This window comes from Balaenoptera ricei, chromosome 9, assembly GCF_028023285.1.
Source record: "Balaenoptera ricei isolate mBalRic1 chromosome 9, mBalRic1.hap2, whole genome shotgun sequence".
Taxonomy (NCBI): Eukaryota; Metazoa; Chordata; class Mammalia; order Artiodactyla; family Balaenopteridae; genus Balaenoptera; species Balaenoptera ricei.
The window spans coordinates 38,162,938-38,188,751 of record NC_082647.1 but is presented as its reverse complement, the minus strand read 5'-3'; the positions used below and the strand labels follow the sequence as shown (position 1 = coordinate 38,188,751).

The 25,814-nt window shown below is 40.1% G+C and overlaps 1 protein-coding gene across 3 annotated transcripts in view; it reads right to left on the bottom strand.

Moving 5' to 3' along the window:
- The window catches only part of DOCK4 (dedicator of cytokinesis 4), a 492,329-nt gene that overhangs the window by 111,536 nt on the left and 354,979 nt on the right, over positions 1–25,814 (bottom strand). For all 3 annotated transcript variants that reach the window (XR_009505001.1, XM_059933591.1, XM_059933592.1), the window contains exons 23-25: positions 19,122–19,314; positions 4,798–4,925; positions 2,022–2,156 (exon numbers count right to left, since the gene is read on the bottom strand). Coding sequence is in view for 2 of the 3 variants with exons in the window: in XM_059933591.1 (XP_059789574.1) it covers positions 2,022–2,156; positions 4,798–4,925; positions 19,122–19,314 (456 nt within the window). In the remaining variant the exon portion in view is untranslated. The remainder of the gene's footprint in view (positions 1–2,021; positions 2,157–4,797; positions 4,926–19,121; positions 19,315–25,814) is intronic.

Genomic DNA, 25,814 nt, shown 5'->3' with positions numbered 1-25,814 from the left:
TGCTTAGATAAAAACTTGCACACAAATGTTTATAGTAGCTTTGTTAGTAACAGCCAAATTCTGGAAACAACCAAGATGGCCTTCAATGGGGATAGTTAAACACACTGTGGTACATCCATACCATGAAAACTACTGGCTAAGAAAAAGGAACAAATTATATATATACACACACACACACAATGACCTGGATGAATCTCTAGAGGATTATGCTGAGTTAAAAAAAAAAAAAAAAAGCCAATCACAAAAGGTTATATACTGTATGATTCTATTTGTACAACATTTTTTTTAAATTAATTTTTTTAATTGAAGCAGAGTTGATTTACATTGTTGTGCCACTCTCTGCTGTACAGTGAAGTGACTCAAATACAACATTCTTAAAATGACAAAATTATAGAAATGGAGAATAGATTTTGTGGTTGCCAGGCTTAAGAAGGAGGTGAAGATGGGAGGGAAGTGAGTTTGGCTGTAAAAGGGCAAGATGGGGGATTCTTGGGGTGATGGAAATATTCTGCATCTTGATTGCATTAATGTCAATAGCCTAGTTGTGATACTGTTCTGTAGTTTGATAAGAGGTTACCATTGGGGAGACTGGAGAAAAGGCACATGGAATATCTGTTATTTTTCACAACTGCATGTGACTCTACAATTATTGCAAAATAAAAAGTTCAGAAAAACATGAAAAGACAGAACAAAAAAATTCAAAACAAAACCCCCCAAACTTTCAAACCCATAACGAACTCCAGCGGTTTTCAGGAAAAAAAACGACGTTTTGAGCATTTACTATGAACCAAATAATTGCTAAATACACAAAGTCAACCCTATGAGGTAGGTAGCATTTTACACATGAAATTCCATCAGACCATGAGAAATTAACTGCTTGTTCTTTTCTTTTAATGAGGCAGTACAGCTATTACACATATTAGGAAGTTTTTCATACTCTCTTTAACCTTAGTTTGTTAAAAGAAAGAGTTTAACTTTACTTCCCAAACCCAGGGCTTGGCAGGAGGAATCAGGTAAATCTTAGCTCTGAAAGCAGAGAAAATAAAATTCAATGCAAGATGGCCATCCTTAAACATTCAACTTTGGCAGGAGAGCCAGGGTGGACTTTTTATTTTTTTAAGTAAAAACAAAAATTATTTTCATCAGGGGCTAGGCAAACATTCTTAAGACAGGGGTTCTGCACAATTCTGCTTAATGCACAATTTGTAAAAATAATGGTAAAAGGCTGACATTTTTGTAAATAATCTATGTGTGAAAACTATAGCATCTACTGCCATTTTTGCAAATGGTATTTGGAAGAATGTTCTTAATCAGACCTAAAAAAAAAAAAATGTTTGTTCAATTGAACGTGAGTTTTAAATAGAAATCAATTTATGTACCAATCCATCCATCTACGTATATCTCTCTCTCGCTCTCCACACACACGTATAAATATATACACAAACTATCACATAAATTATGTCTTAATATTTCTTATAAATCATGTTATATTAGATTCATAATAGTGGAGCTTGAAGACATCTTAGAAGTTACCAAGTCAAACTTTCTCAATTCATAGCTGAGGAAACTGAGCCCCCCTCACCCCACCCCAAATTAAGATTCTTACTAGTCATAGTGAGAAAATCAGAATCAGAATTCAGGACCCCCAGCTGCTATTTCTCTATTTCACTATTCTCACTTCCCCAAGCAATTCGATGGATGAAAAAAAAGAATGAAAAGTTATCAAGAAGACTGGGGATTTAGAACCAGGTTAACTTAAATTGGGCAAAGTGAAAATAAACTGGGCCAATCTGGCCTTTCTGTAATTAAAAATATCTTAATCCAAGATCTTTTAACAAACATGCATCTTACTCTCATCCCCTGGTAAAATCAAGGTAAACTCATATACATTTGAAATGAACATAGATCAACCTCCCAAGGCCAGATTCCCCAGATTCTTACAGCAACCCACCCTCAAAGCAACTGAGGCTTTGACAAGCACAACTATGCTGTTTGGTGTGCCATTTGCTTTATGGCCTTACCGTGACATCCTGGAACTGGAGACGCATGGTGGAGCTGGACGGCTGCGGTCGACTGGTGATCTCCAATATGGTCCTCAGCAGAATGTCCAGCAGGCTGGCCACTATCACGTCTATTTCCTCCAGCACAGACTTTTCCTTAAGAAAAAAAATAATGTGTTCAGGAAATGGTGGCTTAAGGTATACATTAATCTCTCTTTACTGGAAAAGGGGAAAAAGCACATTTCCAAATATAGAATCAAAGAGTCAGAGAACTTGAGAGCTTGACAGACCTGGACCTCACCTAACTCACCTAAGTGAATGACCTTCGTTTATAGAGAACAAAGAGCATGGAGATGTTAACAGCTTATCCAAGAGCACGCAACTCCACTGTGCAGTAGGTACCTGAGATACAAGTAAAATGATGGGGTGATGTTCTGGAAAGGACCCCAGACTAATTCAGAACACCAGCTATGTCACTAACATGGTGTGTGCCCCTGTGCAAGTCAGTTTGCCTTTCTGGGCCTGATTGTTCACTAAACGTCCCTCTTGGTTTTAAGAGTCTATAATTTTTTGATTTCAGTTTGTGCTTACATTTACTCTTCTCATCACTGGAATTGCACAGGTCATTTTCCAAAACTCTATTTTAAGTGCAAATGACTATTTCTATAAAAATGATTTTTTAAAATCCCTACATGTAAAGGTTAGCAAACAGCATTCAGTCTGGGTGAATACTGTTAGTTACAGACTGGACATAATGTCATTGGTCATGGTGGGACTGCTTCCCCAAAGCAAAATTAGTACTATCTAAGCCCCCGGGACTTGAGAGAGAAACGCAAATTGCTCTGCACTGACTCTATGTAGCGGATTTGAGTTATTATACCTGCACCAGACGAAGCACTATGATTACAAATACTTTGTGTACCAAGGAGATTGCCTTTGCAAAGAAAACTCTTAGAAAGTGTGAGTTTAAAAGAGCTTTTTGGCTAGGATTTTATGATAAACTTTCTTATACTTGTAAGAAAAACTACTAAGGATTTTCCCCCAGAGCAGAGTTTCTGCTCTGAATTCCTTATCAGATAAGTAAAAAAATTGACTGCAACTTTAACACTGAAATGGGAGAAAAAAAAAAAAAAAATCACCTCTACTATCACCTGATGTTTTCAGTTTTCTGCAGTGAAATTTTGAACTTACTTTTAACTCTCAGCAATTAGAGTCAGCAAAAACATTCTAACTAGGCCCAGCATAGCTATGCTTTATTCAATTGGGTGTGTAAAAAGCAATGGTCCTTCCCATGCAGGTGTCTCATACTACACTTTTATTTATTTTTTTCAATTAATTTTTTTTTTCTTTTTTCAAATTTTTTAATTTATTTATTTTATTTATGGCTGTGTTGGGTCTTCGTTTCTGTGCGAGGGCTTTCTCTAGTTGTGGCAAGCGGGGGCCACTCTTCATGGCGTTGTGCGGTTCTCTCACTACGGCGGCCTCTCTTGTTGCGAAGCACAGGCTCCAGACGCGCAGGCTCACTAATTGTGGCTCACGGGCCCAGTTGCTCCGCGGCATGTGGGATCTTCCCAGACCAGGGCTCGAACCCGTGTCCCCTGCATTGGCAGGCAGATTCTCAACCACTGCGCCACCAGGGAAGCCCTCAATTAATTTTTATTGGAGTATAGTTGCTTTACAATGTTGTATTAGTTTCTACTGTATAGCAAAATGAATCAGTTATACATATACATATATCCCCTCTTTTTTAGATTTCCTTCCCATTTAGTTCACCACAGTGTATTAAGTAGAGTTCCCTATGCTATCGTACTACACTTTTAGACACAGAGCTTCTGGCCTTTTTCTTTCAAGGGCCAACTCTGTTCCCACAGCACTGGGGCCCTATCTCCACCACTTCCACTGGAAGCCCATGCCAGCTGACTGCTGAGCTCTTCAGAAGGTGATCGTAAGTCAGAGGAACAAAAATGGGGAAACTGTCGCATAGCAGTAAAAGGGAGACAGAGAAACGAATATTAGCACTCACTGCCAAACCCTGCTTTGCAAAGGTTGTTACAGATGAGGCTGCTCAGTGAACAGATGCAGATTGACAGAACTGAATAGGGCATACTTCATATGTTGACTTCACGTCAGACCCCTGAGCCATGAACATGCATACTCCAAGTTGCCCCCATTTATAAGCAAGCATGGGGTTTTTCTCTATTGACATTGCATTGTCTAATGCAATCGTATTGCCTCCAGAGTCAGGAACATGACAGGAATTTCCTAAAGCCATAACAATTGAGTGACTACTGTCATAACAATTGAGTGATTACTGTCGGGTGAGTAACGGTTGTGGTGCAAGATACCCCCAGCCTCCTGAGGTTCTCCCTTGCTTTCTCTATCTCCACGGGGCTGGGCCCAAGGCCCACAGCCAAGCTTGGACCATCATCATGCAATCTTTCACATAATGGGCCCAAACAGGCAGTCTTTGCAAGCAATAATTTATTCTCGCCACAGAGCATTCATCAAGATTAAAGACACATGTGGGAGGCTTTGAGATTTCTAATTTTTCTCATTGGGTATTCAGTTCTTTCTTGAAATACAAGTTTAGGAAACCCAGGTTATTTGGGGTTACAGCGATCCCACAAGGTTAAAAAAAAATTCCTTTAGAAGAAAAGTAAAAAGTCCAACGCAGCTGGAAATAAAAGTGAGAGTCTCAAAGGATGACTCTTTGGTGTGGCTTATCTGAAGACTTTTAAAATTTTATTTCCAGAAGCCATTTGATGGGAACTACACCTTATAACCTGTATTTACTTACTGAGCTATTTTTCTTGATGAGACAAAATACGTTGCTAAGGATCCGAGCGCACATGATCAGGTCCTTCTGTTCTTGCAAGTGCATGTGGAGGTGATGTAACACGACAGGTAAGAGAATGTACCGGGAATCTGGAGGGAGAAGAAGCATTAGTTTCGCATGGAAGAGTCCCGTGCAAACCTCGTGCAAATCCTTATCTACTCTTTAATCTAATTTTAATTGCTAAATTATTAATACATGTAGTTATAAAGGTACTAGTTCTACAAGGTTGATATTGAAAAACAGTAGTCTCTTCCCCAACCCATGATTCCTGCACTTGCGAGACCTTTGACTCTTTTATTGAAATAGGTGTTTTTTTGTTTTTTTGGTTTTTTTACTTCCCAATACCTAAATGGCATGCTTCTCTTGCTATTTCCAGATTTTTCATCGAGATGGATCATCTACTGACTTCCTACTATGGTAGATGAGAATTTAGTTTTTTCACCCCCTTTTCTTCTCCCCAGCCTCTCAAAAGAGTTGTATATAATTTCTGGCTAAATTAACACTTTGCGTTTGCTGTTACCCTGATTTCCAACCCTTTGTCCAAGATCAGATTTTTGTTGTTGTATTTTTGTTTTTCTCTCTCTGAAAGCTTTCAGGAAATTATTCTTGGTAATTCAAAATTTCATGACTATATGACTTGCCTTGACTCTTTAAATCTATAAACCCATGTCCTTCAGTGCTGGGAACTTGCCTTGAATTATTTCTAGGATTATTTCCTTCCCACTATTTCTTCTGTCCTCTGTCTGGAACTCTGACTACATTCACGTCATGAATCTCTTCAGCTGCCTTCTACTTTTCTTGAATAGTTTTTCATCTTTTGTCTAAAATTATGGGCAATTTCCTTACTTTACCTTCCAACCCCTCTATTCAATTTTCTTATTTACACTATCATATATTTAATCTCCAAGAGTCCTTCTCATTTCCAAGTCCAGTGTTGTGGCCGTACAACCTGTGCAGTCACACAGATCCCTGTGCCCACAAAGGCCCCACGCTTGTGTGGACGAAAAATTGCTTCTCGCCATCTGCCTCTACAAGGATGAAGTCACTAGCTACTGCAGTCACTGATCTTCAACACACCCTGAAAGGAGTTCAGGGTGGAGATCAGGAATGAAGCATTCTGTGGTCTGGGAAAAACTGGCAGAACAGGCCTTCAGAGAGTTAGATATTTTTCAGAAGATTTTAGGAGCCCAATTTCCTACATCTTCTCGTATCTAGAAAAGCACTAAAATCATTAACAGAGACATCTGCTTCATGACGAGAAGCCACCTTCTGCCAAAATGTGTGCTTGACTACACATATCCCCCTTCGCCCACCAAAATCACATATATACTGACCTCCCCTGCTACCTTCAGAGCAGTTCCTCAGAGCTATCTGGGAGGCTATCTCCTGGGCTATGGTCCTCATTTTTGCCCCAAATAAAACTTAACTCACAGCTCTGGGGTTGTGCGTTTTTGTTTTGTTTTGTTTTGTTTTGTTTCAGTCGACACTTGGTGTAATGCTCTGCTGCAGCCATCATGAAATTCTTAATAATTTTCAAACAAGAGGTGTTGCATTTTCATTATGCAGCCATTCGTCTTTATTTCTCTGAATGATCTCTTTATAGCTTCCCATTCTTGTTTCATGGATACACTATCTTCTCTCTCTGGGGAAATCAGAGACAACTTTTTGATTTTTTTTCTCCCTTAATTATCTTTGTCTTTCAAGTTCTTTCTGTTTGTTTGTTTCTTCCTTTTGGCCTCTGCCTTTCACATTAGAGGTTTTTCTCCAGTATTTGGTGATCTTTTATTGTCCATTCATCTTTTCAAGTGAGGTACTGAAATGCTAACTGGGAAAAAAAAAATACCTGTGTGCCTAGGTAAGCTTGTGGGCTGATGAGGCTTCACCACAGGGAGGAGAGACATGCAGATGTTTCATCAGGGGACCTCCACATTTCAGAATCTGAGATGTCTGCTCTTGGGCTGGTCAGTTTCTCCAGAGAGAAATCTGCTAATCTCCTCTCTGGGGAGCATGAACCCATCATTTTCTGGGTAATGTGGAATCAATACAGTAAGTGGCTGGTGGGGAAGTGGCTGGTAGGGGTCCCTCTGTTTAATCTGCTTACTGAGGCCCTGTTTACAGTGTGGAGCCTCATCCCCCAAATTTAGCATTGTCTGATTCTTCTGAATCCAGGCATGTCTCATTCGCTTACTCTAGAGAGTAAACTTTCCATTTTTTGCTAAAATAGAGGAGGGATTGAGGTAGGGTGGAGTGGGATACTAAATATTCCTTCTAAAGATTTTAAAAATTTCTAGCACCCTTAATCTTCAGAGATACCTCATATTTTCAATTCCTGATCCTTTCTGATACCATCCTGAGTTTTCTGCAATTCTGTGGTATTAAACTAGTTTGTTTCTTGGTTCTGCCCCAACCCCATAAACCTGTCTGTGTTTCAGCCTTCTCTTGTCTGCTGTCAGACTTTGTAAAAACTGTTGATATCTCTTATGTGTTGTTATCTCCTCTCCCACTCTCCTAAACTTGTGAGATTCCATATTTTTTAAAAATTCCTTTACTGACCATAGATACAAAACCACAATTCAAAAGTTTAGCAAATCAATGCCAGCAATATATAAAATAAGTATTACTTCAGGACCAGATGAGGTTTATCTTAAAAGCAAGGTTTGTTTAACATCTAAAGCTCATATTCATATACTTTTATCAGGGAAGAAAGATAAATAGAGTTGATTTCCTCTTATGCATGGTAGTTCATTCCTAAAAAGTCACTGGGAACAGTGAAATGGCAAAAAGGGAATCATTTCTCCTAGGGGAAATATATAGGTACTTGTGCATACCTCACAGAGATTACAATCTGAAATCCTAAAATCAACTCATCAAGGTAGATTCTATTTTCTTTATTTTACAAAAGAGAAAACGAGGTTCACAAGTGTGAAGCGACCTGCCTGAGGGAGCCCCACTAACAGGGATAAGAGTTGGTAATTAAACTGGCCCCGGAGCTGGAGCTTCCTGCCCTCTGCCGCCTCTGCCCTCTGCTCATCCCCACGTGAGTGGAAATGGAAGCAGAGCATCGCCTTGCTCGACCTCAGCTGGGAATGTGCGCATCCCGGAACTCAAGTGCTCACCACTCTGCGCGTGCCCATGAATGAACATAAAAGTGCCACAGTACTGATTCGGGGGCTACAAATAAGTTTCAGTGAGTCAGTCTGCGAAAAATGGACACATGTGTCAATCCTCCCTTAAATGGAAGTCTTATCTCGATCTCTAACTTGGCATTAGTATTTGAAATAGTAAGGCGATAGTAATCTAAAAATTGACTTATGCAGTATATATTTCAATCTTTTGAAAAAGTAACAGTGAATACGTTTACTGTCCTGAAGGTTTATTTTTCAACATGATGTCATGAGCACAAAATTAGTGCCTACCGGGGGCCCATAATGGGCATATAATTTACGGGATGTGTACTTACAAATGCCCCAGCCCCTGTCCTGCTCTGCTTGACTTTCTAAAAGATGTCATCTGTGCAACAATTCAAATGGATTAATTTTGGTTTATAAAAAACCATGTGTCTTATAAAGCGTTTGCATAAATTATAATTCCACTTCACTCATTCAAGGAAAAGTGGATAATCTAAATAACTCTATACCTATTAAAGAAACTGAACTTGCTGTTAAGAGCCTGCAAGGAGAATTCTAGACTCAGGTGGCTTCTATGAACTCTATGAAGCACTTATTGGAAGAAAGCGTATCAAGTCTACACAAATCCTCCCAGAAAATAGAATAAACAGGGAATACAACTAACTCATTTTATGAGGCCAGCACTATCTATACCGAAATTAGCCAAAGACATTACAAGACAAAACTACAGATTTGATATTTCTCATCAACATAGATGCAAAAATCCTTATAAAATTTTAACATCACACACACACTCACACACACACATACACACACAATGATTAAATAGGATTTATCCTGGGAATGCAAATTGATTTAACATTTGAAAGTCAATCAATCAATATAATTCACCATATTAGCAGTAGATGTAGGAAAAATGTGCAAAATTCAGCATCCATTAATGATTAAAGCTGTCAGGAAGATAAGAATAGAAGGTAATTTTCTCAAATTGATAAAGGGCATTAATGAAATGCCTACCATTAGCTAACATAATAATAGTAGAAGATTGAATGAATGCTTTCTCCTTAAGATCAAAAATAAGGCAAGGATGGCCAATTTCACCTACTCAGTTTAACAATGCACTGGATTCCTAGCCAATAAAATAAGGTATATCCATAGGTGAAAAAGTATGTGACCCTGTATCCTAATGAAAATCATAAGAAATGCAAACAAATTATTCACGATTTGGAAAGTGCCTTCATCAGCATTTGCCTGACTTCTCTTACTGTCTTCTTTATTTCTTTTAGGAGTGAGGTTAGAAGTCTCATATTTCTTTTAACACCTGCCACCAGGCTACCAACACAAGGAGGTGTGGCCTTAGGTTCACCATCCAAACAAACCACATAAGGCACAGGCACACTTCACTTTAAAAAAACGAACACAGAGTATTAAAACACAAACTTGTAAAATAATTCATTGCAGGCTTCCTTTCAACAGGAAGCGTGACCGGGGAACTTAAATACTTATTTACAAATCAATTACTTGAGAAAAAGAACCAAGAAAAGGAAACTGAAAGCTTAAATGACAGGAGTCACTGTCTAGTGATGTTTAATTAAAAAGGAAGATAAAGCTTATCTGATATGTTCTTGCAGCCAGTGGGATTTGATTTCTAAAAATTCAATTTGCAGCCAACTGTTAAGAAAATCTCTACTGCCAAAAAAGTAAGTAAGGTAGACAAATAATTCATGTGTGGTGTGTAGATTTGCTTCTTCTCCATTACTAGGGCAATATCAGCCAATGCACAGGATAGAATGGGTGGGTAAATGCCAAACAAGCTGACTGGCTAAAATGCTAATTCTTACCTTTAAAAGAAAATACCTGGATTCGTCAAGAAGGCTCAAAGGAAAAAGAAGGGACTTCCCTGGTGGCGCAGTGGTTGAGAATCCGCCTGCCAATGCAGGGGACACGGGTTCGAGCCCTGGTCTGGGAAGATCCCACATGCCACGGAGCGACTAAGCCCATGCGCCACAACTACTGAGCCTGTGCTCTAGAGCCCGCGAGCCACAACTACTGAGCCCGCGTTCCTAGAGCCTGTGCTCCACAACAAGAGAAGCCACCACAGTGAGAAGCCAGCACACCACATTGAAGAGTAGCCCCGGCTCGCTGCAACTAGAGAAAGCCCGGGCGCAGCAACGAAGAACCAACGCAGCCAAAAAAAAAAAAAATTAATTAATTAATTAATTAAAAAAAGAAAAAAGAAAACCCATAGTTGAACAAATACTGACTTCCTAAACATTTAAAAACAGTATCCTTGAAAGGGTCAAAACACTCATATTATGTATCTCATATAAAGCTCACTGCATTGCATCTCACTTTTTGTTTTGCCTGTACACACTTGAGTGGATAAAGCCAGCTCCTGATAGCAATTTCCAGTGGGTGTGGGGCTAGGAAGGAGGAGAAGCAGCTAAAAAATGCTGATGAATTTCCTCCTTGCGGTTAATTTCAAGGAAAGTCATCATCTTTGCCTCCTCTATCCACAAAGCTTTAGACAACAATCCCTGTAGTCATCTGTCCCCACGGGAGTGAGGTCTGTGAGTCCTGTGGTGGCATGCAGGGTTGCTCGCCACTCTCCACAAACTGTCCCAGCGTGGGCTGGACATCAGCAAGGACACCTAAGCAGCTGCTCTGTGGCAGCCTCAGGACGGGGAGATGGTAAACCAGGTGGGCAAGAGGTCAAGCTGTGGCACAGCTTTGCATGTAGCAGAGCTGCTGGCTTCAGGGAAGCACCAGCCGCACAGGAAACGCTGCAATCAGAGCTGGGTTAGGTCTTTGCGATCAAAGCCACCAGGAATTGAATTGCCAGTGTTACAGATAGCAACAAAACCTGCAAACAAGCCCTTCAGACATCAGAGGACAGACGACATTCAGAATGGAAAGGATCACAGATGACTTAGGGGCTACATGCCATGCAGACAAACTCAGGATCACAGAGGAAAACAAATTACAGGGCTAAGGATGATCTCTCTGTGTGATTCTTACCCAGTGGATTCAATCCACCCCCCCCCCCACACCTAAAGCAAAATCCTAAGGAATGCAAAGTTTCCATCAGTGGGAAAGTGCCTTTATCTGTGTTCGCCTGTCTTCTCTTAGTGATTTCTTGATTTCTTTTGGGAGTGAGGTTAGAAGTCTCGTATTTCTTTTAATGCCTGCCACAGGGCTACCAGCACAAGGAGGTCTGGCCTTAGGTGTACTTTTTACTTTTGTCAACTGTGCTCTGCTCCTGGTCTGGGACTCCAGCACGGAACACTGTTCTGTTGTCATATTCATGCTCAACCTTAGCTCAAAAGTTGCTTTTGTAATAAGACTTTCCTTCTTTAACGCACATCATTTATTCAATAGCTATCGCTGCTCCATCCTGATCCCTAGCCATGACCCAGTACACAGTATTCACGAAACGTTTATCAAGCAACTATTATGTACCAGGCACTGTTACGGAAGCTAAGATAGAACTGTCATCAAGATAAATATAGCCCCTGCTCTCTGAGGCTTTCCTTCTGGGATGAGGGTAGGAGACAGACATTAAACAACTAAATCACCAATTCTTTAGTTATTACAGATGTGTTAGGTTATCCAAGAAGTAAAAAGCCAAAGAATGAGAGTAATAATGGGGTGGGCGAGGCAGATAGGAGATTTCTTGAGAAATGAAGAGTTCAACTGAGCCCTGAAGGGTGCATGGGGGTCAACTAGGTTCAGAAAGGAAGAGGAGAAAGTGGGTTCCAAGCAGAGTGAAGAAATACGGAGATGGGACCAGGCAGGTGGGCCGGGCCAGATCGCAAGGCCTGGAGTGAGCCCTCAAAACAGAATAAAACAACTGGGATGTGAATAAAGGAACTGGGTGGGAGTGACATCATCTGGTATGAGTTTCTGAAAGGGAACTCTGGCTACACAGATGGACAGGAGAAAGGAGATATGGGGAAAAAGTATAGAAACCACTGAGGCAGGTCAGAGCAGGTGACAGTTTGCATGGAGAAGTGGGAGTGGGAGCGGGGAGAAATGGCTGGGCGTGGGAGACACTGTGGAGGCCCAAGAGCGGTGGTGGTGGTAGGTGGAGACGACGGGCAAAGGGAGAAGAGGGCTTCAGGAACGACTCTGAGGTCTCTAGGTGGATAGTGTTGCCACACAGACTGTATTGTAATTTGCTACATTACTTGCAACCTAATACCTGGAATGGGGTCTGCTCACAATAAACATTTGTTGAATGAATGAATGAGCTACACCATGAGTTCTCCTGGATCTGACAGGCAACTGAAATGGACCTGACATTTCTGTGTTCGTGTTTTAACCCAGCTTAAATGGCAAGTAAGTAGGTTGCACATCACATTATCACACTCCAGTCTGCAGCGACCCCACATGCTGGCACTCGCCCTGGGCGCCCAGGAGAAAGCAGCTATTCCTAACACCATACTTCAACGCAAACCACGGCAGCTGCTTGTGGCACTGGAAACAAGACACACTCCCCGGCTCCACTCCCCACCCCGCCCCTGGAAATCTGTGCCTATGTGATTGAGTGACAGATAAGAAATGAAAAGATAGGGGTTCACCCTTTCCCCAGAAATGTGCTTGCTCATTCAATCAGTATTGAGGAGATCAGAAACAAGGTCAGAGAACAAAGTTGAAATTGGATGGTGAGTAGCCCAAAATATGTACATTTACCTTCATTTTCAAACGCCACAGATAAAACTTAGGGTCGGCTACGATTTTGGTGATGCATATTTTTCATCTTAAGTTCTGTGTTCAGAGTGACGCATTACCTAAAACTCCTAATTTTATCTTTTTCTCTTCTAGGGAAAGATGTGGAAATTCTTTTCCAAAGTAGCCCCTTTCTAAGTACTTCTTTAAGAACCTGCACTTTAACATGGTTTTAACTAATATATACACCTTAAAAATTTTATGTGTGCAAATCTTTAATAAAAGCCAAGAATAGAGACTGAACAACTATGAAAACTATGAAACTCTCTGCAAGTGCTTTCAGAGCTCCCTGACGGTGGAGGCCACCCAGAAAGGCCTTCGCTCCTCAGTTTTTCCACTTTGAGCAAGGGGACCTGGGGGAAAACACAGATAAGGGCAGCGAGGAGGGAGTGGAAGAAGGAATTGAGACTAGAGGGGGCAAAACACTATGGATATTTTAACAAAGGCTTTCTTGAGGTCTCAGGGGATTTTTCAAAAAAAAACAAAACAAAACTATTTTTATATTGGCTAACCAACACGAAATCTACATTAAAAAAACTAAGGTCTTTACACTTCTTCCAGTGGTCCTGCATTATCATTCTACTTCTAGGGAAAAAGAGCAGCCCTTATTCATGCAACTCTGCTCATCTTTATAAGGCCCATCTACTACAGCGCAAACTCTGGCTAATAGAAAAGCTTTAAGCAAATGGCATTTTCAAAAGTGAAAGAAATTTAATCACTTGCAGTGCCAGAGAAGTCAATACTCAACTATGCTTTAACTATAGTTCTAAGAAATAAAAGCTACCAGGCACCAGTCAACTGTAGTAATATTTCCTTCTTAAAATTGTCAAATTAATAGATAAACCATCACACATCCTTCCTTTATATTATGGCCTAAAATGGGAGGTGGAATGGGAAGGTGGAGGCATTCATTCCCCGAATAAACTGTAAAAATAGTCTAATAGTCCACTTTCATCCCTCTCTCCTTTACTTTCATTGCAGCCTTGTATCAAATCCACAAAAGAGCTAACAGGGACCGAGGAGTTGCTGGTGAAAAGGAAAAAAAAATAACTTTTGGCTGCTTTCTTAAGAAATCCCTACCCTAAGAAATCTGATTCTTTATTTTGTAGGAAAAGAAAGTAGCACCGTCATGTTTCTCGTCATTACACACTCAGCGCACTTATGCTCACCTCTATTATCTGCGCTTAGGTTTGCCTGATAAACTGGTCAATTATCCCAAAGCAGAAATGTATATGACTTTTTCTTAGCAAGCAAATAGCTCAGCAATGACTGCAGACCTCTGCTGAACAATTCAAGCGCCAAGCAATGGAGCCCAGTGCAAATCTGATGCAAAGCCACAGTCCCCCAGAGCCTGACCTTGCTGTCTGAGAAGACTCAGCGCCTGCCCTCTCGCTCCCATTGCTCAAACCATCCCTCTGTTCCCGCTCTCCACACTTCCCTGCCCCGACCTCTATACTTCAAATCTACTCTTTTTGCCATTGCTAAAGCTGTCTTCTCCAACATCATTGAGACCTTCTCCTGGCCTTCAGAAAACAGGAAGAGTAGAATTGTGGGGAAAAAGGGAAAAGTCAGTTGTTCAACTTTTATACCTTAAGTACGTCTGACTGGACCCCAGATGATTTAGACATCAAATAACAACCTGCTTAAATTCCAAATCTGAGCTAAGTCTTTCAGGTCTGGCCAGAGGCCCTAGACTCTCACCTTGAGGGTGCAGCTCAGAGGGGTTGATTCAGTCCTGCCTGGCTGTGGAATGCCTCCAGCCCCGAGGCTGCCCCTTGGCCCTTAACTCAAGATGGCTTGAAACTTCCTATCGCTTTTTTCATTCCCTTCTGTGGTGCTGACCTTGTATTCTGTATGTATTAATTTCTAATCTAAGCTCAACTAGAGGTATCCTGCAGCCATGCTGCTTCCTCTGTGTGTCTCCTCCACTTTTATTCTCCTTGGGATTTGTGATGGTTACTTTTATATGTCAATTTGACTGTGCCATGGGAGCCCAGATGTTTGGTTAAACATTATCTTGGGTGTGTCTGTGTGAGTGTTTCTGGATGAGAATAACATGTGATTTGGTAGACAAAGTAAAGCAGATTGTCCTCCCCAATGTGGGTGGGCCTCATCTAATCCGTTGAAGCCCTGAATACAAGAAAAGGTGGAGTAAGGGGGGGGGTTTACTCTCTCTGCCTGTCATTCAGCTAAGAAGTCCATCGTCTCCTGCTTTCAGATTTAGACTGGAATTTATACAATCACCTCTCCTGGTTTTCAGGCCTTGGGACTCAGACTGGAACTACACCATCAGCTTTCTTGAGTCTCCAGCTTGCCAACTGCAGACTTTGGAACTTCTCAGCCTCCATAATCACATGGGGCAATTCCTTATAATAAATCTCCTTACACACACATACACACACGCACACAAACATACACTATGGGGTCTGCTTCTCTGCAGAACCCTAATATAGGATTCTAGTACAAAGCCAACTTTCAGAACTTTCTCTCCTAGGGGCTTGTAACATCTACAGTCTTGTTCTCCAAAACGTTTTGAACTTTATTTTCTTAAAGTGTGGGCCAATTGTGCTCCACATTTCTTTCTAGCTAATATGAACCCCCCAGAAAACGAGGTCACTTTCTCAGATTCTTCTCACTTCTCTATCACTAACCAGTTCATCTTTGCTGATCAGAATTCAGCTCAGAGTAGCAATTATCTTTGCCATACACAATGCTCTGAGAAATGGAACTGTCATTAAGGCAGTCAAGAATTAAGTACTTTGTCTTCAGCTGAATACATAGCCAGTTGATACCCTGTAACATACTTATCCCTACTTTCTTTTGCCCTATTCAGATTTATAATTTTAATCAGAAAAGTGTCATTTGTAACTTCCATCTGGCCAAGATGTGTGTACTCACATGACTGCAGCACTTTGTGTTCCATTTATTTTACTTTCAATAAGTAAATAAAATTCATAGACTTCTGAGTGTTTTTGACCTTCTACGCCATCACACTGCTTCTGAACTGTTTGTTTTACCCATATGTAGTAGGCAGAATAAACGGTTGCCCCCCAAAGATATCTACATCTTAATTCTCAGAACCTGTGAATATGTTATGTGAAAAGAATACGTTAGATGAAAGAGATTTTGCAGAAATGATTAAATGAAGGATGTAGAGATAGGGAGATTATCCAGGTGGGCACCATGTAAACAAAGGGGTCCTTACAAGTGAAAGCAGCTAGAGAGAGTCAGAGGGAGATGTGAAGACGCTACAACTGCTGGCTTTAAAGATGAAGGAGTGGGCCACAAACCAAGGAAAGCAGGTGGCCTCTAGAAGCTGTAAAAGGCAAGAAAACGAATTATCCTCTAGACACTATACAAAGGAATGTCACTCTGTTGACACCCGGATTTTAGCCCAGTGAGAAGCATTTTGACTTTTGCCCTACAGACATGTAACATAAGAAATTTGAGTTACATTAATCCACTAAGTTTGTGGTAGTTGTTGTAGCATCAATAGGAAACTAAGAGGTCAAAACTATATGTAAAACACGAGTCTGATTTCACCATATTTTGGGGATGCTATTCTTTTTTTTTGGTTATGCTTCCTAGGTAATATTTACCCATTCTCTGTCATTTGGTTATAGGTATTTTTGGGGAAATAAGACAAAACTGGGGCAACCAAATTCCAAACTCCCTTTAAAAACTCCTTTCCTTGTTTTAAGAAGTATGTATACTTTTTTTTTTTTTAAGTAGAGGTCAAAATGTATTAGACTTAATCCCTTTACCTGTTGTTCTCTACCAGAGCCTCTCTTACTATGGTTCTCTGCTTCCACACCATGCCCTTAGTTACAGTTTTATATTGTCCCTCTTCTTCCAATTAGACAGAATCTGCTTATTTTTGTGAGATTGGCCCTTGTAGGGATCACTCTCTCCTCTTAACCACCAGCCAAGACCTCCTACCCAGTTCTTTGACACGGTCTACGGAGCCAATGATTTGCGTTGCACATCTTTGCCTCCAGTATCTCATCTTTCAACCGGACAACACAGATGTGCTCCATCTATCCCCCAAGTCCACAGTTTCTGACTTAGAATTTCAGAGTCACTAGAAATACTTTCTAGGTTTGCTAACACTATTGCTGGGTCCCATGTGATTTAAACAGAGGGTAGTTTGAGCCTTGGAAGGCTCTCAGAAATGCCTGCTGTTTTTCTCCATGAAGATGGCCTCCTTCCAGATGCGCCCTGCCATTTATACATGACGACGACGGTCTATTTTCCTCAGTAGTGAGTCACTAAACAGCAAGCTAATTCTATCTTCCTGGGGCACTGACAGAAGCAGACCCTCTTACTAGCATCTGCACATGCTTCTAAGTGTTCCATTGATCGGGAGCTGCTTTGCTTCCCAAAGGTTTATGCTTCCCCATAATTATCCTCCATGGCGACTGTCCCACATATCATGAGAGACAGGTTCCCCCACCTCCCCTTCCTCCTCCACACCAGTGTCACCATCACTAAATCCCAGCACTGGCTCTGAGCCTCTCCTCCAGATCACAAGCACAGACCCTACAGGGTCCACACGTCCTTGGTCTCTTGAGTCCCTCTATCCTGGTCCCAGTAAATAACCTCATCACCTCCCACAGAGAGCTGGTATCTTTTCTTCTGGCTTGTAGCAGCTACTTTTTGTTTCTCCTAAGTTCTGATTTCTCTACCACCTCCTGAGCATCAGTAATCAATAAGAAACTGAGCCCACAGACAGAACACATCTCCCAGGGGCAAATAATGAACACAATCCCCCCAAATAATTTCCTTATATTTGAAAACAGTTTTCCTTACCTGTGTTGCTCTTTTGGTATCAGATTTTAACCTAACAAAGAATTATCTGGCCAGTGAGAGAGAAATATGGTAAAAATCATCTATTCTTCTGAGAGGGGAATGAACTCTTCTCAGTTTGGTAAAAAAAAATTGAAAGTCTAGTCAAATTGGGATGCCTGGTCTGGACCTTCACCCCTTCCACTTCACACCACCTTTTCTTAACCCTGGAGGAAGCCCTAACCACTGAAGCAGAACCTCTAGGGCTCTCAGGGATAGAGTTTGAAAACTACCATGAGAAACATCTTTTTTCCAGGATGTGTTTTTATGTGGAAAAAATCAGAAGGTTGAACTTTCTTTCATGTTGATTGAAGCATTGTTTATTTCAGAAAAAAAAATCAGAAACATACTAACAGTCTATCAACAGGAGAAAAAATAAATTAACCATTATATATATATACACACACACACACACACACACACAGACACACACACACACACATATATATATATATATAGACTCAGTGGAATACTATACAAAAGTAAAAAAGAACTACAGCTATATCTAGTAGCATGGATAAATATAAAAGTGTAATATTAGTCAAAAAGAAGCACTCTACTTAATGACATTCAACATAATGCCATCATATAAAGACTAAAAGATGAAAAAATTTTCAAGAAGTTAAAAAAATATGTTTTTATAGCTACAGAATAAAGGCATAGAAAATAGAAATGGAATCTCTGATAGTGGAAACTTCTATGAAGGAAGCGAATATATACCAGAGGGCCTGACTATTTCTATAATGACAAATCTCTTAAAAGACCTAGAGCAAATATCTGATATTGCTGAGATTTGTTAATGATTTACTCATATTATGCTCTATTCTTGTTTGTATGTTTAAAATGTTTTACAAAAAAATAATGTAAAAAAAGTTTTCTTAAATATATTTTAAACACCATTTCAAAAATACTGTACTATACACACATATCTGCATTCATGTGAAAACATAATTATCAGAAGAATTTCTAAAAGTTTTTGATTCAGTGATAATGACAGAAACTTCTTAAACTTTAAAATGAGACTGGTATTTTATTATTTTTTTCAGAAAAAAACCAGAAGAAAACAAGAGGCAATGGAATTTAATAATAGATATTATGACAAAAATCAATTTAGTAATTAGTCACTTGCGATTAGGATAAAATAAAAAATGACAATACACTGAAACTTTCACCCAGTTTCAGAATACAAATTGATGGAAAACTTTTAAGGACAAAAGAGACAAATAAACAAAGATCATAGCAGGTCCCTGTAAGCATCTCTGAAAGAAAAATGTTAAATTTTGTTGAATGTTAAAAAAAAAAATGTATAGCAAGGAAAAAAGCATGCCCTACACTACAACTTGTTATGATTAGAATTAATAATTTAATCATTAGAGCTTTCATTCTTTCTAGAAATAAAGTTTGAAGAGCCATACTTTTGTATCTGACTATTTAATAAACTTATTCTGCCATCCAAATAAACAATGCTTTTGAGAAAGTAGTTTTTAGTTTCCTTTTTTAATTGCTTCTGCTGACCTATAATGACAAAATGTAAATAATGGCTTTCTAGAGACACTGTTTTATCCAAGAGACCCAGCACCTTACCTGGGTTGGTATACAGCTGGCTTTCCACGGTTTTTCCGATGCACTGAAGTTTAACAGCTTGCAGGGCGTCATCCACGTGCATGATGGTCGGCAGACTGCCCAGGGTGTCCTGTACCAAGTTGGCCACTTCCCGGACATCAAAGAGCTTCAACAGCTCCGAGTACACAGCTGGGAAGGAGCTCAGAAACACAGCCTTAAAGAGATGAAATTTAAATCAATTCCCAGATATGCCCTGAGAAATAGCTATAAAATGTTAGTGAGTTTAAGATCGTGACAAATATTTTTGAATGGTAGAAAAATGAACGTAAAATGTTTCTGGTACCGAAACTAAAAAGACTAAAAAGGTTAAAAGGCAAAATTTAGAAAAAAAAAAAAAAGTGTACCAAAATAGAGCAATTTTTCAAAATATGCAAAGGTACAACATAGTAAAAACTAGGAAATTCTGTAAAACTACTGACATTAGCAAGATGATGGACAAAATGCCCAGAGAATCAGCAGAATGCAGCATGATCAAATGGAAAGAATGCTCAACTAAGACCTGGATTGTAATTATTTATGTTTCATTCTTTTTGGAGAAGCTTTCTGAAGTGCTCATTTAAATCTCATTTACTTTTAAGAAGCCAAACACATTAATTCTCTAAAGCACTCAATTTATGATTAAAGAAAAAAACATAGGACATCAGAAGGCATCAGAAGACCTATATTATATGTAGGACTAGTTTGGCTTCTAATAAACTCTGTGACCTTGGACAAATCTTTTTAACACCATAGGTTTCAGTTTCATCACCTGTAAAACAACAAGATAATTAGAACAACCCCTTAGGTTTCTTCAAGATATACAGAAAACCCAGAACTGTGTGTATTCTTTATATAAATAAAGAAACCTGATAATTATATTTTAAGGGGAAAAAAAAAAATGCTAACATCAAACCCTGAGGGGCATACTTTAAAAACTGGGCTAGGAGAGGACCTTCCAGATGGCGGAGGAGTAAGACAAGGAGACCACTTTCCTCCCCACAAACACATGAAAAATACTTTTACATGTGGAATAACTCCTAAAGAACACCTACTGAATGCTGGCAGAAGATCTCAGACTTCCCAAAAGGCAAGAAACTCCCCATGTACCTGGCTGTGTGGCTGACAGGGTCTTGGTGCTCCAGCTGGGTGTCAGGCCTGAGTCTCTGAGGTGGAAGAGCTGAGTTCAGGACACTGGACCACCAGAGATCTCCCAGCCCCACATAATATCAATCGTCAAAAGGTCTCCCAGAGATGTCCGTCTCAACGCTAAGACCCAGCTCCACTCAACGACCAGCAAGCTACAGTGCTGGACAGCCCATGCCAAACAACTAGCAAGACAGGAACACAACCCCACCCATTAGCAGAGAGGCTGCCTAAAATCATAATAAGTTCACAGACACCCCAAAACACATCATCGAACGCGGTCTTGCCCACCAGAAAGACAAGACCCAGCCTCATCCACCAGAACACAGGCACCAGTCCCTTCCACCAGAAAGCCTACACAACCCACTGAACCAACCTTACCCACTGAGGGCAGACACCAAAAACAACGGGAACTATGAACCTGCAGCCTGTGAAAAGGAGACCCCAAACACAGTAAGTTAAGCAAAATAAGAAGACAGAGAGAATTACGATTAACCAAGATGGCGGAGTAGAAGGACGTGCTGTCACTCCCTCTTGCGAGAGCACCAGAATCACAACTGACTGCTGGACCATCATTGACAGGAAGACCCTGGACTTCACCAAGGAGGATACCCCACGTCCAAGGACAGAGGAGAAGCCACAGTGAGACGGTAGGAGGGGCGCAAGCAGAGTAAAATCAAACCCCGTAACTGCTGGGTGGGTGACTCACAGACTGGCGAACACTTATACCACAGAAGTCCACCCACTGGAGTAAAGGTTCTGAGCCCCACGTCAGGCTTCCCAACCTGGGGGTCAGGCAACGGGAGGAGGAATTCCTAGAGAATCAGACTTTGAAGCCTAGTGGGAGTTGGATTGCAGGACTTTGACGGGACTGGGGGAAACAGAGACCCCACTCTTGGAGGGCACACACAAAGTAATGTGTGCATCAGGACCCAGGGGAAGGAGCAGTGAGCCTGGGGGAGACTGAACCAGACCTACCTGCTGGTGTTGGGGGGTCTCCTGCAGAGGCGAGTGGTGGCTCTGTTTCACCGTGGGGATAAGGACACTGGCAGCAGAGGTTCTGGGAAGTTCTCCTTGGCGTGAGCCCTCCCAGAGTCTGCCATTAACCCCACCAAAGAGCACGGGTAGGCTCCAGTGTTGGGTTGCCTCAGGCAAAACAGCCAACAGGGAGGGAACCCAGCCCCACCCATCAACAGTCAAGTGGATTAAGGTTTTACTGAGCTCTGACCGCCACAGCAACAGGGAGGGAACCCAGCCCCACCCATCAACAGTCAAGTGGATTAAGGTTTTACTGAGCTCTGACCGCCACAGCAACAGTCAGCTCTACCCACCACCAGAGCCTCCCATCAAGCCTCTTAGATAGCCTCAACCACCAGAGGGCAGACAACAGAAGCAAGAAAAACTATAATCCTGCAGCCTGTGGACCAAAAACCACAGTTACAGAAAGATAGAGAAGATGAAAAGGCAGAGGGCTATGTACCAGATGAAGGAACAAGAAAAAACCCCAGAAAAACAACTAAATGAAGTGGAGATAGGCAACCTTCCAGAAAAAGAATTCAGAATAATGATAGTGAAGATGATCCAGGACCTTGGAATAAGAATGGAGGCAAAGATTGAGAAGATGCAAGAAATGATTAACAAAGACCTAGAAGAATTAAAGAACAAACAAACAGAGATGACCAATACAATAACTGAAATGAAAACTACACTAGAAGGAATCAATAGCAGAATAACTGAGGCAGAAGAACGGATAAGTGACCTGGAAGACAGAATGATGGAATTCACTGCTGTGGAACAGACTAAAGAAAAAAGAATGAAAAGAAATGAAGACAGCCTAAGAGACCTCTGGGATAACATTAAACGCAACAACATTCGCATTATAGGGGTCCCAGAAGGAGAAGAGAGAGAGAAAGGACCAGAGAAAATATTTGAAGAGATTATAGTCGAAAACTTCCCTAACATGGGAAAGGAAATAGCCACCCAAGTCCAGGAAGCGCAGAGAGTCCCATACAGGATAAACCCAAGGAGAAACACGCCGAGACACATAGTAATCAAAGTGGCAAAAATTAAAGACAAAGAAAAGTTATTGAAAGCAGCAAGGGAAAAACGACAAATAACATACAAGGGAACTCCCATAAGGTTAACAGCTGATTTCTCAGCAGAAACTCTGCAAGCCAGAAGGGAGTGGCATGATATACTTAAAGTGATGAAAGGGAAGAACCTACAACCAAGATTACTCTACCCGGCAAGGATCTCATTTAGATTTGATGGAGAAATCAAAAGCTTTACAGACAAGCAAAAGCTAAGAGAATTCAGCACCACCAAACCAGCTCTACAACAAATGCTAAAGGAACTTCTCTAAGTGGGAAACACAAGAGAAGAAAAGGACCTACAAAAACAAACACAAAACAATTAAGAAAATGGTCATAGGAACATACATATCGATAATTACCTTAAACGTGAATGGATTAAATGCCCCAACCAAAAGACATAGACTGGCTGAATGGATACAAAAACAAGACCATATATATGCTGTCTACAAGAGACCCACTTTAGACCTAGGGACACATACAGACTGAAAGTGATGGGATGGAAAAAGATATTCCATGCAAATGGAAATCAAAAGAAAGCTGGAGTAGCTATACTCATATCAGATAAAACAGACTTTAAATTAAAGAATGTTACAAGAGACAAGGAAGGACACTACATAATGATCCAGGGATCAATCCAAGAAGAAGATATAACAATTATAAATATATATGCACCCAACATAGGAGCACCTCAATACATAAGGCAACTGCTAACAGCTATAAAAGAGGAAATCGACAGTAACACAATAATAGTGGGGGACTTTAACACCTCACTTACACCAATGGACAGATCATCCAAAATGAAAATAAATAAGGAAACAGAAGCTTTAAATGACACAATAGACCAGATAGATTTAATTGATATATATCGGACATTCCATCCAAAAACAGCAGATTACACGTTCTTCTCAAGTGCGCACGGAACATTCTCCAAGATAGATCACATCTTGGGTCACAAATCAAGCCTCAGTAAATTTAAGAAAATTGAAATCATATCAAGCATCTTTTCTGACCACAACGCTATGAGATTAGAAATGAATTACAGGGAAAAAAACGTAAAAAGGACAAACACATGGAGGCTAAACAATACGTTACTAAATAACCAAGAGATCACTGAAGAAATCAAAGAGGAAATCAAAAAATACCTAGAGACAAATGACAATGAAAACACGACGACCCAAAACTTATGGGATGCAGCAAAAGCAGTTCTAAGAGGGAAGTTTATAGCTATACAAGCCTACCTAAAGAAACAAGAAAAAGCTCAAGTAAACAATCTAACCTTACACTTAAAGAAACTAGAGAAAGAAGAACAAACAAAACCCAAAGTTAGCAGAAGGAAAGAAATCATAAAGATCAGAGCAGAAATAAATGAAATAGAAACAAAGAAAACAATAGCAAAGATCAATAAAACTAAAAGTTGGTTCTTTGAGAAGATAAACAAAATTGATAAACCATTAGCCAGACTCATCAAGAAAAAGAGGGAGAGGACTCAAATCAATAAAATCAGAAATGAAAAAGGAGAAGTTACAACAGACACTGCAGAAATACAAAGCATCCTAAGAGACTACTACAACCAACTTTATGCCAATAAAATGGACAACCTGGAAGAAATGGACAAATTCTTAGAAAGGTATAACCTTCCAAGACTGAACCAGGAAGAAATAGAAAATATGAACAGACCAATCACAAGTAATGAAATTGAAACTGTGATTAAAAATCTTCCAACAAACAAAAGTCCAGGACCAGATGGCTTCACAGGTGAATTCTATCAAACATTTAGAGAAGAGCTAACACCCATCCTTCTCAAACTCTTCCAAAAAATTGCAGAGGAAGGAACACTCCCAAACTCATTCTATGAGGCCACCATCACCCTGATACCAAAACCAGACAAAGACACTACAAAAAAAGAAAATTACAGACCAATATCACTGATGAATATAGATGCAAAAATCCTCAACAAAATACTAGCAAACAGAATCCAACAACACATTAAAAGGATCATACACCACGATCAAGTGGGATTTATCCCAGGGATGCAAGGATTCTTCAATATACGCAAATCAATCAATGTGATACACCATATTAACAAATTGAAGAATAAAAACCATATGATCATCTCAATAGATGCAGAAAAAGCTTTTGACAAAATTCAACACCCATTTCTGATAAAAACTCTCCAGAAAGTGGGCATAGAGGGAACCTACCTCAACATAATAAAGGCCATATATGACAAACCCACAGCAAACATCATTCTCAATGGTGAAAAACTGAAAGCATTTCCTCTAAGATCAGGAACGAGACAAGGATGTCCACTCTCACCACTATTATTCAACATAGTTTTGGAAGTCCTAGCCACGGCAATCAGAGAAGAAAAAGAAATAAAAGGAATACAAATTGGAAAAGAAGAAGTAAAACTGTCACTGTTTGCGGATGACATGATACTATACATAGAGAATCCTAAAACTGCCACCAGAAAACTGCTAGAGCTAATTAATGAATATGGTAAAGTTGCAGGATACAAAATTAATGCACAGAAATCTCTTGCATTCCTATACACTAATGATGAAAAATCTGAAAGAGAAATTATGGAAACACTCCCATTTACCATTGCAACAAAAAGAATAAAATACCTAGGAATAAACCTACCTAGGGAGACAAAAGACCTGTATGCAGAAAACTATAAGACACTGATGAAAGAAACTAAAGATGATACCAACAGATGGAGAGATATACCATGTTCTTGGATTGGAAGAATCAACATTGTGAAAATGAGTATACTACCCAAAGCAAACTACAGATTCAATGCAATCCCTATCAAATTACCAATGGCATTTTTTACGGAGCTAGAACAAATCATCTTAAAATTTGTATGGAGACACAAAAGACCCCGAATAGGCAAAGCAGTCTTGAGGCAAAAAAATGGAGCTGGAGGAATCAGACTCCCTGACTTCAGACTATACTACAAAGCTACAGTAATCAAGACAATATGGTACTGGCACAAAAACAGAAACATAGATCAATGGAACAAGATAGAAAGCCCAGAGATTAACCCACGCACCTATGGTCAACTAATCTATGACAAAGGAGGCAAAGATATACAATGGAGAAAAGACAGTCTCTTCAATAAGTGGTGCTGGGAAAACTGGACAGCTACATGTAAAAGAATGAAATTAGAATACTCCCTAACACCATACACAAAAATAAACTCAAAATGGATTAGAGACCTAAATATAAGAGTGGACACTATAAAACTCTTAGAGGAAAACATAGGAAGAACACTCTTTGACATAAATCACAGCAAGATCTTTTTTGATCCACCTCCTAGAGTAATGGAAATAAAAACAAAAATAAACAAATGGGACCTAATGAAACTTCAAAGCTTTTGCACAGCAAAGGAAACCATAAACAAGACGAAAAGACAACCCTCAGAATGGGAGAAAAT